The sequence below is a fragment of the Epinephelus fuscoguttatus genome, linkage group LG17, assembly GCF_011397635.1.
Source record: "Epinephelus fuscoguttatus linkage group LG17, E.fuscoguttatus.final_Chr_v1".
NCBI classification, from domain to species: domain Eukaryota; kingdom Metazoa; phylum Chordata; class Actinopteri; order Perciformes; family Serranidae; genus Epinephelus; species Epinephelus fuscoguttatus.
This window is the reverse complement of record NC_064768.1, coordinates 4,517,460-4,530,103: the sequence shown is the minus strand read 5'-3', so window position 1 is coordinate 4,530,103 and position 12,644 is coordinate 4,517,460. Positions and strand designations below refer to the sequence as shown.

The 12,644-nt window shown below is 39.4% G+C and overlaps 2 protein-coding genes across 2 annotated transcripts; one reads left to right on the top strand and one right to left on the bottom strand.

Moving 5' to 3' along the window:
- Window positions 1–1,742: 1,742 nt before the first annotated feature.
- Window positions 1,743–4,431, top strand: LOC125904286 (uncharacterized). Its single transcript, XM_049601618.1, has 4 exons — window positions 1,743–1,968; window positions 2,194–2,429; window positions 2,525–2,709; window positions 3,469–4,431. The coding sequence occupies exons 2-4, from the start codon at window positions 2,247–2,249 to the stop codon at window positions 4,115–4,117; spliced, it is 1,017 nt and encodes a 338-aa protein (XP_049457575.1). The 5' UTR covers window positions 1,743–1,968; window positions 2,194–2,246; the 3' UTR covers window positions 4,118–4,431.
- A 1,354-nt stretch (window positions 4,432–5,785) lies between these two features.
- On the bottom strand, window positions 5,786–12,092 carry LOC125904272 (G2/M phase-specific E3 ubiquitin-protein ligase-like). Its single transcript, XM_049601590.1, has 15 exons — window positions 12,016–12,092; window positions 11,131–11,253; window positions 10,275–10,528; window positions 10,066–10,176; window positions 9,714–9,836; window positions 9,509–9,586; window positions 8,992–9,039; window positions 8,817–8,942; window positions 8,550–8,720; window positions 8,098–8,454; window positions 7,625–7,935; window positions 7,069–7,247; window positions 6,796–6,968; window positions 6,492–6,706; window positions 5,786–6,038 (listed from the first exon to the last, which is right to left on the bottom strand). Exons 9-15 carry the CDS (start codon window positions 8,579–8,581, stop codon window positions 5,794–5,796), a joined length of 1,512 nt encoding a protein of 503 aa, XP_049457547.1. The 5' UTR covers window positions 8,582–8,720; window positions 8,817–8,942; window positions 8,992–9,039; window positions 9,509–9,586; window positions 9,714–9,836; window positions 10,066–10,176; window positions 10,275–10,528; window positions 11,131–11,253; window positions 12,016–12,092; the 3' UTR covers window positions 5,786–5,793.
- Window positions 12,093–12,644: the final 552 nt, after the last annotated feature.

The window sequence follows — 12,644 nt, the reverse complement described above, 5'->3', positions numbered from 1 at the left end:
CTTGTCGTTTTTATACAATTTATTGCTGCATTTTGAAAGCAAAAAGAGTTAAGTTTTTTGGGGGTTTCATGTTGTATCACGGGTTTCAGCTTGGCACCATGAACCTGTGCCTCCCATGACCTGTAAAAGTAGCGTTGTGACAAAAGCCTCAGTTTCTGTTGTTGGTGAATTGTTACAAGCTGATGAATTCACTGGTCAAGGCTAGGCAAAACGTTAGTACAGGTGAGATGAGAGACAGATGGATGGTTTGTCTCTAACAAAATACTTTCTGTAGACGTGCTGCAAGAACGGATTAATGCTTAATATACATCTGCAGCCAGATCGCATTATGCTGTCAATAGGCTTTATGTGTGGGGAATACCAGGATGTGTTATCCAAATAAGGGCATGTACATCACATATAGCAGATGGATGTGATTTCCCGTCGATGAGATAAACGCAACTGTCCTCACAGTCCGTGCCGGCACAGTGAGGGAGAAATGCACAGACTGTTTCATGTTGGAAGTGCTGTGGGGTCGGACTAACTGGCTGGCCACCCCCTGGTGGCACCGGGGGATCCGTTGTGTGATAGTGGAGCGGAGAGTCAGCAGCTGGATTTTGCACCCACGGTCAGTAGTAGTAGTAGGTGTATAGGCAAACAAACAAACAACAACCACAACAACCATTATTCATTATTACATTTGTGGGAAGTTATTACAATAAAGATTTTCACTTCTCCACAAATGTAATAAATCCCTGCAAACGGAATAGTTATTACATTTGTGGGAAATCGTGTGTTACGTTTGTAGTAGGCAGCGGCTATTATGTTTGTGGAAAATGTATTACATTTGTGGGTTTATTACATTAAATGCTGCAGATTTTTATTATGTTTGTGGTTCATTACATTTGTGGACATTATTACATTGGTGGGCCTTACAGTGGTGTGACAGGGACAGGCAAAGGGAAGGCCTCGAGGGAGGTAACAGATGCTGTTAATGTTGTCTCCGTAGTAGGCCTACAAAGAACCATGTCAGAGGTGAAGCCTAAATGGTTTGATAAGAAACTGGAGGCAAAGAAATGCATAAGCACACACAAAAAAATACAGCAGCCACAGGAGGAGGAGGCTCACGCCGGATTTCCACTGGATGCGTGTCCGTTGCGGAACGGCAGCGCTGGTTATCCGCTGCGTGCTCTGCCGTCCGTCAATACCCACCGGCTGTGTTTGCTGTGCGGTGTGGTGCAGCTCTATGGCAAGCCGTTTTAACATTTAATCGCTAAGTCTGACTATCCGGAATTACCATTATAGATATCTATAATGTCATTTTGACCAGTAGTAATGTCATTGTGACTAGTATAAATTTTAATTTAAGATATCTGTAACGTCATTTTGACTAGTCAAAACTGAATTACAGATATCTATGACGTCATTCTGACTAGTCAAAACTGAATTACAGATATCTCTAACGTCATTTTGACTAGTCAAAACTGAATTACAGATATCTGTAATTCAGTTTTGACTAGGCAAAATCTAATTACAGATATCAGCAATGATGTCACTCAAAACGATAGTCAACTCGTCACACATCGTAAATGACAATTGTAGATATCTGTAATTCAGTTTTGACTAGTCAAAATAATAGTTGGAGATATCTCAAACGTCAACACGTGACGTTCCTCATGCGAGGCTTGCCATTGGCTTCCCATTTTTAAACCAGATTTTAAGACTTAGAGGCAATGGCTGTTGCAGTTGTGGACAAGATAGTTAGAAAATGCCATGAACTTGAAAGAGCTTATCATCAAGGGATTTGTGGCGAACGAGAGCTTCGTTCACTCAACAGTTGTAATATAAATTTACAGCGTATTGCAAATGTTTTGTCTCCACACACGCTTGAGGAGCTACGACGAAGTCTGGATGGTGTCAGAACACGGATAACGCGTGCTGGAGTAGCAGCAGAATATGTCGGGTTTTCGGCCCATCGCATTAATTCAGGTGGGTTTATTTTACTTACAAACATTTACTTACAAACATATGTAACATTTAATGTTAATGAGAAGGAATTGCTTAAACTGTGCGTGTGTGTGTGTGTGTGTGTGTGTGTGTGAGAGAGAGAGAGAGAGAGAGAGACTTGGTTCGAGTTAAAACTGTAGCTATTTTCTGTGAAATAACCTCGATTGAATCTCATTTGTCATGAACACTATTTTTCCTTGGTTTCAGGACGGCGAGGGCGACCAGCCATTCATGTCACCAGGGACCAAATTGACTTCCTCATGAAGCAAGGCAACACAGTGAAACGAATTGCCAAAATTTTGGGATGCTCCTCATCATTTCTTTACAAGAGGACAAAATTGCTTGGGATACCAGTGAGGAGAAGATTTTCTGTGATAGATGATGAAGAACTTGAACGTCACGTAAGACGACTTCAGGGCCTGTATCCAAACTCTGGATATGAGGTAGGCCTAATTGATGGTTTATTGTATTTTACAGTTTTATTGCTCCAAAACATTAATTTGTATTCTTTTAGTAATTAAGATTACTACAATTTCAGATGATGAGAGGCTTGCTACGTGCAGATGGATTGCTGCTTCCACGACGAAGAGTGCGTGAGATGTTGGCCCACATAAACCCAGCAGCTGCTGCTCGGAGGTGGAGCAGCACTGTGGCAAGACGGGTGTATCATGCACCTTACCCCAATAGCCTGTGGCATATAGATGGGAACATGCGCCTCATAAGGTGAATTCATCATGAAATTGATATTTAACCATTATCTGTGACCTCTATACTGTAATGATGTAGTCACAGCTATGGGTCAGGTAGTCAACATTTGGCCATGCGGCACACATTAAAAGATTATATGGGAAAGCAATCAGCTGATAAATATAAAGCAGACTATCTCTTCCTTAATGTTATTTCATTCATTCTCAAGAAAACCAACAAACAAATATTCAATTCCATTATAGGTTATAAAAGATAATATTTAGAATTCTTGCATGTGAATTTGGAGAGAGCTGCCATTCTTGGTAGGACAAACACACACAATTCTACTCATTTGGAATGGCAGCACTGTTTTATAATTGTGATAATTTGGGGAAAGGGGACAACACAAAAGCAGAGTGTTCTCACTTTCTCTCACAGGCTGCCTAAATGATGGCTTTTTAAAAACATTTGCAGCATAAAAACTATCTATCCACAATGAATACACAGACATCACAGAAACAGGCTATTATTAAAGCTGTAGTATAAACATGTACAATCCTGATAGCCTGTTTCATTTGAGTCTTACTAATGAAAGCTGCAACTCAAATATTTCTTCTGCTATGTCATTAAAAATTACATTTGACATTTAACACTGTATGGTCATAACACCTTCTAACCATTTCATTGGTCTTTTTTGTGTTGTTATTAATTTCTTGATAATTCTGTTTCTCACTGTAATAGTTACTTGTTTATGAACCAAAAGCATTTGTTTTGTCTTTGTATTCACCATTTTAGATGGGGCTTTGCAGTTCATGGTGCCATAGATGGACACTCTCGGCTGATCACTTATCTGAACTGCAACACAAACAACCGTGCCACCACTGTACTGTCTCAGTTTCTTAAAGCCACATGCCATTATGGACTACCCTCTAGAGTGCGATCGGATTATGGTGGTGAGAACCTGCAGGTGGCTTTATTCATGAACCTTGTGCGGGGCATCGAGCGCCGGAGTTTCATCACTGGGGAATCAATCCACAACCAGAGAATTGAGCGTCTTTGGAGGGATGTGTTTTTGCATGTGTTGCAGTCTTTTTACAGTACATTCTACTCTCTTGAAGACTCACATCTTCTGGATCCCAGTAATGACATTCACAAGCTTTCACTCAGCATGGTTTTTCTTCCTGAGATTCAAAACAGTCTGGAGCGCTTTAGGGAGGCCTGGAACAACCATGCTTTGCGCACGGAAAACAACCGAACACCATCTCAAATATGGACGGAAGGCATGCTCTCAAATATGGCAAGAGACAGTGCAGCGACCAACAGTGTGTTCGGGGAAAATCCCTACAGCCCACACCATTTGGAGGCAGTTCTGGCACAGCATGGAATTGACTCTTTACCTGCTACTGATGATGATCTTCCAGCTGTAATTGTAGAGCAGTCTTGAATCAATCTCAGTCAGCAGCAACAGGAGTCAATCTCTCATGCCATTGATCACATTTCTGATTTGAAGATGAAGTACCTGACATGCTGTGCAGAAATTTCAAATGTTATGGCAACCTAAGACTTTTAACCCATTTTTCAAATGGGGATGCCATAAGACATGTCTGATGTCCTCTGTGACAGTAAACTGAATATCTTTGGTTTGTGGACAAAACAAGACATTTGAGGACACCATCTTGAGCTTTGAGAAACATCATTTTTCAACATTGTATAGAACAAATGCAATGGTCTAGGTCACATATGTCAAACTCAAGGCCCACAGGCGAATACTGGTCGCCACGTCATTTTACCCCAGAGCTTATGTAAGCTGTATATGATTGTCTTAAAATAAAAGTCTATGCTGCTTTAAAGCATACATTGACCATAAAGTTGTTATTTTGAGTTAATTACATACAATATACTACTTTTTATGTGTAGCAGTGTATTCAGTTTGTTTACAGGTGTATGTGTTCCATGCAGCCAAATGTTTCAAACCATCTCTCATTAGTTGGATGCAGGGTTCAAAATGAACACCCCCCAAGCGCCAAAAGTGGGTCAGTTTTCTGTTTGGCGAATAAATCAATTTAAAAACTCTGTGAGTCTCTGCTGCGTTTTGGTGTCAGTTGTAGGCCTATCTCTGTCCTCTGCTGTCTGTGTTTGTCCCACATACAGGGAATTCATGGTGCATTTACGTGACCCACGTAAAATTTATGACTTTGTACGGTAAAATGCCCAGGTGGCATGGCACTGACAGACTTAATGGTGCATTCAAGTGCACATCGTAAAGTCATAGTTTCTATTTTTTCTTATTTCCCTTTGTTGCATACATCTGTCTACATCTAACATTACTTTCTTGTTCTTTAATTACATAATTTTTAATGCTAAAATAAGAATAATATCCCAGTCATTTAATCTGCCTATGTAGAAATGATTGTTCTATAAAAAAAAAAAATTGTTCTATAAAAAAATCTTATCAAAATGAACAAATTTGTACAAGTCTTCAAATACCTCATTTTCAAGTTGTTTTACTGCAGCATTTACTAATAATTAAATACTAAATTCACCCAATATGCATCTGGCCAATGAAAAATATGCTTGGCCAGTGGATTTTTTTTATCTACCAGTCAACTTGGCCGGTGAGTCAAAAAGCAGTGTGCTTACGTATATTTTTACATCTACATAAATACATATACTATTTTTGTAAATCATGTATTGAAAAAATAATCAAATACAGAGACAGTTACTTAAAAATATGTTAAGGAGTAGTTACATTTATACCATCTTACAGTTACAACTGGCCCTTGAGGGCAACCATAATGCTGATGTGGCCTTCAGTGAAAATGAGTTTGACACCCCAGGTCTAGGTTTAAACAATCCATTTATTTCGGTTCAGTTCTACACTTAATTTTAACTCTCAACAAGTTGTACCTCATGTAAACATGGTCAACGTTGTAAACATTATAAAATGCCTGTTTGAAATCATATTTAAAACTTTGACAAACATCGCAAAACTCTGCACAGCAACAGTTTTTTTGGTGGAACAGTATTTGAAGTTATTTGTGTCACATGTGACAGTGGAACAGTAGCAAGAAAAACAAATGCATAGACACATGTAGGTGAACTGTTGCTTTCAGAGACTGTTCACACAACACCAAAAGTAGGGGCCTGCAGAATGCCCTCCTTCATGTATTTCCTGAAGTCCTCATAATCACTATGTATGGGCAAGCGGAGGATTAGGAGGCAGGTGTTGGCCTCTGGAAACACTCTGTTGGCCTCGTGGATGAAGTGAATTTGTGGACGGTGTGGAAATCCGAGTGGAGGCACCGTTGAGGCTCCAGAGCTAAACTCCAGTACCTTCTCAAGTGTGATTGGACTGCATTCTCCTTCTGTAAGACAGAAAGTGGTGAAAAATATATGGTATATACATATACAAACTAACCTTGTATAGGTATGAATGACAAAATTAGAAATTGTTTCACAAGTATTTTAAAAAATAAAACAAATTTAAGTAGTTCTTGTTAGTACTTGTTTAATTCTACCTAAACAGCTAACAGTATGTAATGCCTTTCACTCCTTGATGCAGCTGGAATACAGTCCCTGAGGGTTAAAGACATTGTCATCTTTCCAGTGCAATAATGTGAACATGTAATTTGATGCAATGTCAGCTAATTTTACCAGTTGGATGTCTCCATCAATTTTAACAGAAGAAAAACACTTTACATCCATCTTCTACAAATTTACATATATAATACCTGGACTGATATGCAGTACCATTCATAAATAAAAGATATAAACTGAAAGTGAAAGTGAAGTTATAACTGATGCCATAAATAGTATACCTTCGACATCAATGAGCCAGTCACGCCAGTAGCATATTGTGCTGTTTTCTTTGGCTCTGTTGTTGCTGCCCTGCACAGAGTAGTCAACTCCAAATAGAGAGAAGAGGTCCTTCGCCTGCAGTGGCCTCTCCTCACTGATGAACATGCTGTGGAACACTGCTGGATTCTCTCTAAGCTCCTCCAGTAATCCTAGGGTTCTAAACCCCTCGACAAACCTGTAAAACATGTTACATTATTTGTGACTTTTCCCGGGCTAATGACAGTCTCACTAATCTGACCAAAGACAGGATGGGAAAATGCTTACTGGTCCAGGGCAGTCTGCATCCTTCCATTGACAAAAAAGTCTGCAGCAGACTGGACAAGGGAGTCCTTCTCCTTCAGGTTGGAGACATGTCTCAAGGCACCTATAATGCTGAGACTGTCTGCTGCTTCTGCAATGGCACTGTTTGCCTCTTGGACCGTTGTCGCTTCCTGTATCTAAAAAGAGTTTATTTCTTATTAGAAATTTAATAGAAAGCAACTTGAGGGCTGTGTCACATCAGACTGTAAATTCAATGTAAAATAAGCTCCTGCTTACTCTGATTAACTGTTGCCTGAAGGTATGGTCACAAACTTCATCTACAATGGTGGGGGATGTTGGTATCCCACAAATCTGCTGGAAAAGCCTTTCAGAGAAGAAATGTGGTCCAACTCCTCCATGAACGACGCACACAGCTATCATTTTTGCCACCCATGTGTATAGATTAGTCTGTAAAGCTAAAATGAAAGAAAAAGCTGTAAATTGTTGTTCTTTTCTTAAAAATGTAATGTCTTAAAATTGTAATGACTGACATTAGTGCTACAACAGATGATAAATTGTTATAGCACATTTCAAAAAAAGTAAAAGGTCAATTTAAAACATGAATCAATGAAGAATCCAGGTAAAAAACAGAATAAAGAGTTCAAGGCAAAATAATTATTAAACAAAAATAACAGATACAAGTAAGATGATACCCAGACAATGATAACACAAGATAATACCTGGCAAATCAGGCAGGAGAAAGAGTTCAGGGATAGCGTTTCTTAAAAATTTGTTTCCATGTATAAATTTGCAAGGACCCAAAGGACAGTCATGAGAATGTGGGCTTACTTACCTTGAGTATCAAGAGATAACTGCCGATCTTTCTCGTGGCCCTCAAAGATGTTTGACTGGTGGATGGCCCTCATCAGCAGCCTTAGGTACTCTCTTGTTGGGCCACCTTCGTCAACTGCCCCTTCACCATTGCCATCTTCATCCACAAACACAACGTCCAATTTTGCTTCAGGGTTGAAGTTCCTACATTTGAATGCTTGCAGGCTACACAGCAAGACATTATTCCTGCACACATTTATTTGGTTGCTGGTTGGACAGAAGCTTTCATCAATTTTGCTGACCAGTTTTGTCAATATGTTTTGAAGATCAGTCCTACAACCAAAAAAGTTAATGCATTTTATTCATATGCCAAATGTACCACATTTTAAAACAGTTCTAAAACAGAGTGAGTCCTTTGTGTGATATAGATTAAGAGAAATGTACACACAGACAAACAAAACAATATAAAGGCAGGGTTAATGAGAAGAAGCATACTCATCCACAGGTCCTCTCAGTTGATGTTGTGATACAGGTGACAGATTTTGTGAAACTGGCTCCTCTTGTTCATCAACAATAATGACTACATCCTGGGCAGATGGAGGAGTGAGTGGTCCATCATCAAGCATTTGGATGTCTGTTGTGTATGAGAACAGGTTGAGTGGAGGGCACAGACAGTGGTGGCTGGGTGGAGCACAGAGTGAGTGGTGGTTGAGTGGAGGGCACAGACAGTGGTGGCTGAGTGGAGCACAGAGTGAGTGGTGGTTGAGTGGAGGGCACAGACAGCAGTGGCTGACCAGGAGAGGCATGGTGTAGGGCATAAGCTCCATCATTTTGCTGACCTGAGATAATTTCCTTATTTGAAGACAAACATGCACAATAGATGAGCTCGCATGAACCAAACACAGATTCCATTGAGACAGGACGTAAGATATGCAACATACATTTACCTGTACATCCTGATTTGAAAGCCAAAGTACATATAGAGTTGAGGATGCTTTTAGGTCATGATCCATTATTGACCCAGAGGAATTGCTCTCAATTGATCTTGATGATGTGGCTTCCTGCACCTTAAAGATTTCACTGGCCATTTCATGTTGACCAACAAAGTCAAACAAAACCTAATAAAATGAGGCACAGTGTTATACCAGTCAGGTGTTACAACTGCCCGAACCACTGAGAAGACCCTTAATATTTTGTGAAGCTGAACACCCCACCTGAATTGTCTCAGACAAGCAGAATTTCCTCATGTTGACATATCCATTGGGATATTTAAATTTTAACGACACCCCATCTGAGGGTTCCTCACAGGCAGCCATTCGCTGACGTCTTGCTTGAATAGCCTGAAATGTGATTCCTCTCATTAGAAAACAGTTGATAACTAAAACAAACCTTTTGACGTCTTTCCTCAAAGGCCTGATAAGCCCGTTTCTTCATCTCCTGTTAAAAAAAAGAACATATAAAAAACAAGTGTTTATGCTTGTAGTGACCCTTTGCCTATCAAAAAAAGGCCACCACCACGGTTGCTGTGAGACTATTTTAAGACGCGTGTGTAACAAAAGACAAATGTCCATTAGTTTCAATGGTAACTGGATTTATTACTTGCAATCCGCTGTGTAGTCCATTTTTACTAACATAAACAAAATAACAAACCAAAAATCAGACTTTTCCTCTTCCACATTGCCTTGAGCACGGTCAAAAAACTTTTTGCTTCCACACAGCAACACCTGTGTAAAGTTGCACCTTGATTAAATCACTTCCCTTCACTGCCTAATTGTCAGCACACCTGCTCCCCCAAGTGGCGAGAGTTTTACCAAAAACAAACATGACATATTTCACAAAAATGTCTCTCACAATGCTTTTTGTATGAGCATGTAAAACATAAACAAAAACACTTTGAGAATATTACCTTTTCCTGGTCCTCCAACAAGGTTTCATTATATTCTTGGTCTTGCTGGGCACGTATTGCTTGCCATTCTTGAAGAGCCTAAATCATCCAAAATGACATTCCTCATAAATCACCATAAAATGGTCGACACACATTAAAATAAAAAGAAAATAAAAGACAAAAATAATAATAAAATTCTAAGATATAAATTGACAGAATGATTGACCTGATCTGAAACTACATTTTGAGCTTGGGTACTCTCAGCCACAAGGATGGTCCCATCTTGTACTGGGGCAGTTGAGAGTGGTGGGAATGAACTATGGGATATGGCAGAGGATGTAGGTGTCACCTGGCAGTACACAGAAAACAAATTATGTCAGCTTCAGGAAGAGAAATATAAACATACAGCAGTAATATCTTTCAAAATAATGTCTCTTGGATGCTCGATTTATAATGCTATTTATCTTAGTGGTAAAGTATTGTATGCCCTTTTCCAATATCCCCAACTTAACTGAAAATTTATATGTGCTACTTAACACTGCATATAACTACAATACTTGGATCGTAATCAGTTTTACCTGATCTGAAACTACATTCTCTTCAGCCATTTGTGAGGTCTCATCTACTGCTGGAGCTGTGGAGAGTGGTGGGGATGAATTCTGGGACCTGGCAGAGGGTGGTGATGTTAACTGAGGGTAGACAGGGAGATTTTTAACTTCACCTAAAAACATTACAGAGGACACTTCTATGACACATGATATAAATCCCTGTGTATATAATTCCATACCTGCAATATAGCAGCCCGTGGTAGAATGTAAACTCTACTTTTGCCAACTGCTTGTTTGAGCTCCCTCACAGAACTGACTTGTAATTTCTGGATCTTGCGTCCTTTGCCCATCCTTGCCAATTCAAAGCCTACCAAATTTAAACTGACAAGAGGGTAGCTTTGGCAAACAAAGTTATTCAGTTCAGATAAACTCCAGTTTAACTCAATCTTTGACCTTGTTTGTCCAGCCTCTGTGGATTCATGCACAGGTTGTCCTAAAAATGGAAATGCAAACATCAGTGTCATGTTTCTAGTGGCAAAGTCGTACATTCATAGCTGGTACTGTATATGCAAGATCTCTCCAAACTGCTCAGATGCCTTGAATGTTTGAGAAGCCTGTTTCAAAGAAAATAAGTTTGACAATAAAAAGGATCCAAACTGTCTGTCATATTTTCAGCTATAATCATAAATATAATCATCAACCTAAGCCTGTTCACAGTATATGACTACCATTAACCTAAGAGAATTTTTGTTTGTAGTAATTCTACAGCTTTAAAATTAAGCTCACCTTACACTCCTAGGTCCTACTCCTAGGTGTGACATGGAAAATTATATGAAAATACAGAGAGAGAGAGAGAGAGAGACATTTTAAAAGCTAATGCTAAATGTATCCAACAAAGTCAAACATTTTCCTATACAGAGCCACTAAGCAGCCAAAGGGACCACTTTCAGGCTCAGATTAATGTAGTAGAGCAGTTCATTACATGGTTTTCTTTACAAGAAACAGATAAACCTCGCCCAATGTCTTTGTGTCATATTTTAGAAGGATTGAAAGCAAATAACACTCAATTTGTATGCACTTAAATCTCAGACTTACCTAATCCAAGTTTGGAGAGTTCAGCAAGTTCTGAACTGGGGGGTAGAACCTCAATATCTGGCCCTGACAGGAGGAAAAGGTTTGTCTGCCAAAAAGGGTTTGCCCTGCGTCCACTAGATCCCCCTGAAATCAGATACACAACTGTGTCAACAGTCAGACCTAGCTAAAACATTTCCACCAGTCACTAACCAGAAGGACAGAACTCAGAATAATTGCACATTACTTGAGTAACTTTACAGTTACTCATCCACAGTTACTCATCCAAAAATTAGTTTGAGTAAAAGCTGGCAACTCTGTTACTGAGAATCACAAGAATTTCGGAGCTATGCAGAGCGTCCCCGTAAACATAGTAGCTCTATACTACTGCCAGAAGAGTCGCTGATAGAGCTCAATCCAAGGGGAACAGGAACGGGAGAAGGAACGCCACGCATTCACAATAAAAAATGAAACAACATATTTTCAGAAAAGCACCCCAACAACTGCAATAGGGCAAGGATGAAACTAAATGAATTCATATAAATTTTTCTTAAACGAAAATGAACTAGTCAATTCTGTCTGTTACATACTAACGTTACTTGTCACACATCCATGGGAGTAAATTACAATATAATACATAACTTATAGCCTAATATAATCCATATTTCCCACTTTCCTCCGGACCATCTGAATGAATCGCTGCTTTGTGTACCTGCCATGACCATGCTCGGTCGGTGTCCTCGGTTCGTGTCGTGACATTGTCACTTGTAAATTAGTTTTTCGGTAATGGACGTGTGGCATGAGAACATGTGAAAAGTGTAATTAGTGTGACTACAGAGCCAACTTTTACGCTAGCTAACATAGTGCTAACCCACAGTGGCAGCCTTAAAACTACCTGTTCAGACTTACCTTGAATTCGTTGTAGTTGACGGCGAAATAGTCGTCTTGTTATAGACAGTAAACCATCTCTCGCTGATAGCTCCTGTCGTGCACGGGCTGCAGCGTTAAAAACTCTGTCAAAAACAAGAGTTTCTGCCTCCTCTAGCTGCTGGTATGGCTTGATGAGAAAATCGCTCCCGCTTTCCACTTGCCGTAGCAGCGTATTAGCGCATGATTCTGACATAATTACAGATATCTGTGATGTCATTTTGCCTAGTCAAAACTGTAATTCAAGATATCTCTAATTATGTTTTGACTAGGCGGAATGGGCGTTAAAGATATCTGCAATTTGAGATATCTCTAATCTAAATTTATTTCAAGATATCAATAACTTGATAATAGATATCTACAATTACATTATGACTATCTATAATTCCAGTTTGGGATATCTACAACGTCATTTTGACTAGTCATAATTCAGTTGCGGATATCTACAACGTCATTTTGACTAGTGAAAATGAAGTTGTAGATATCTACTACGTCATTTTGACTAGTCATAATTCAGTTGTAGATATCTATAACGTCATTTCGACTAGTCATAATTCAGTTACAGATATCTACAACGTCATTTTGACTAGTCATAATTCAGTTGTAGATAT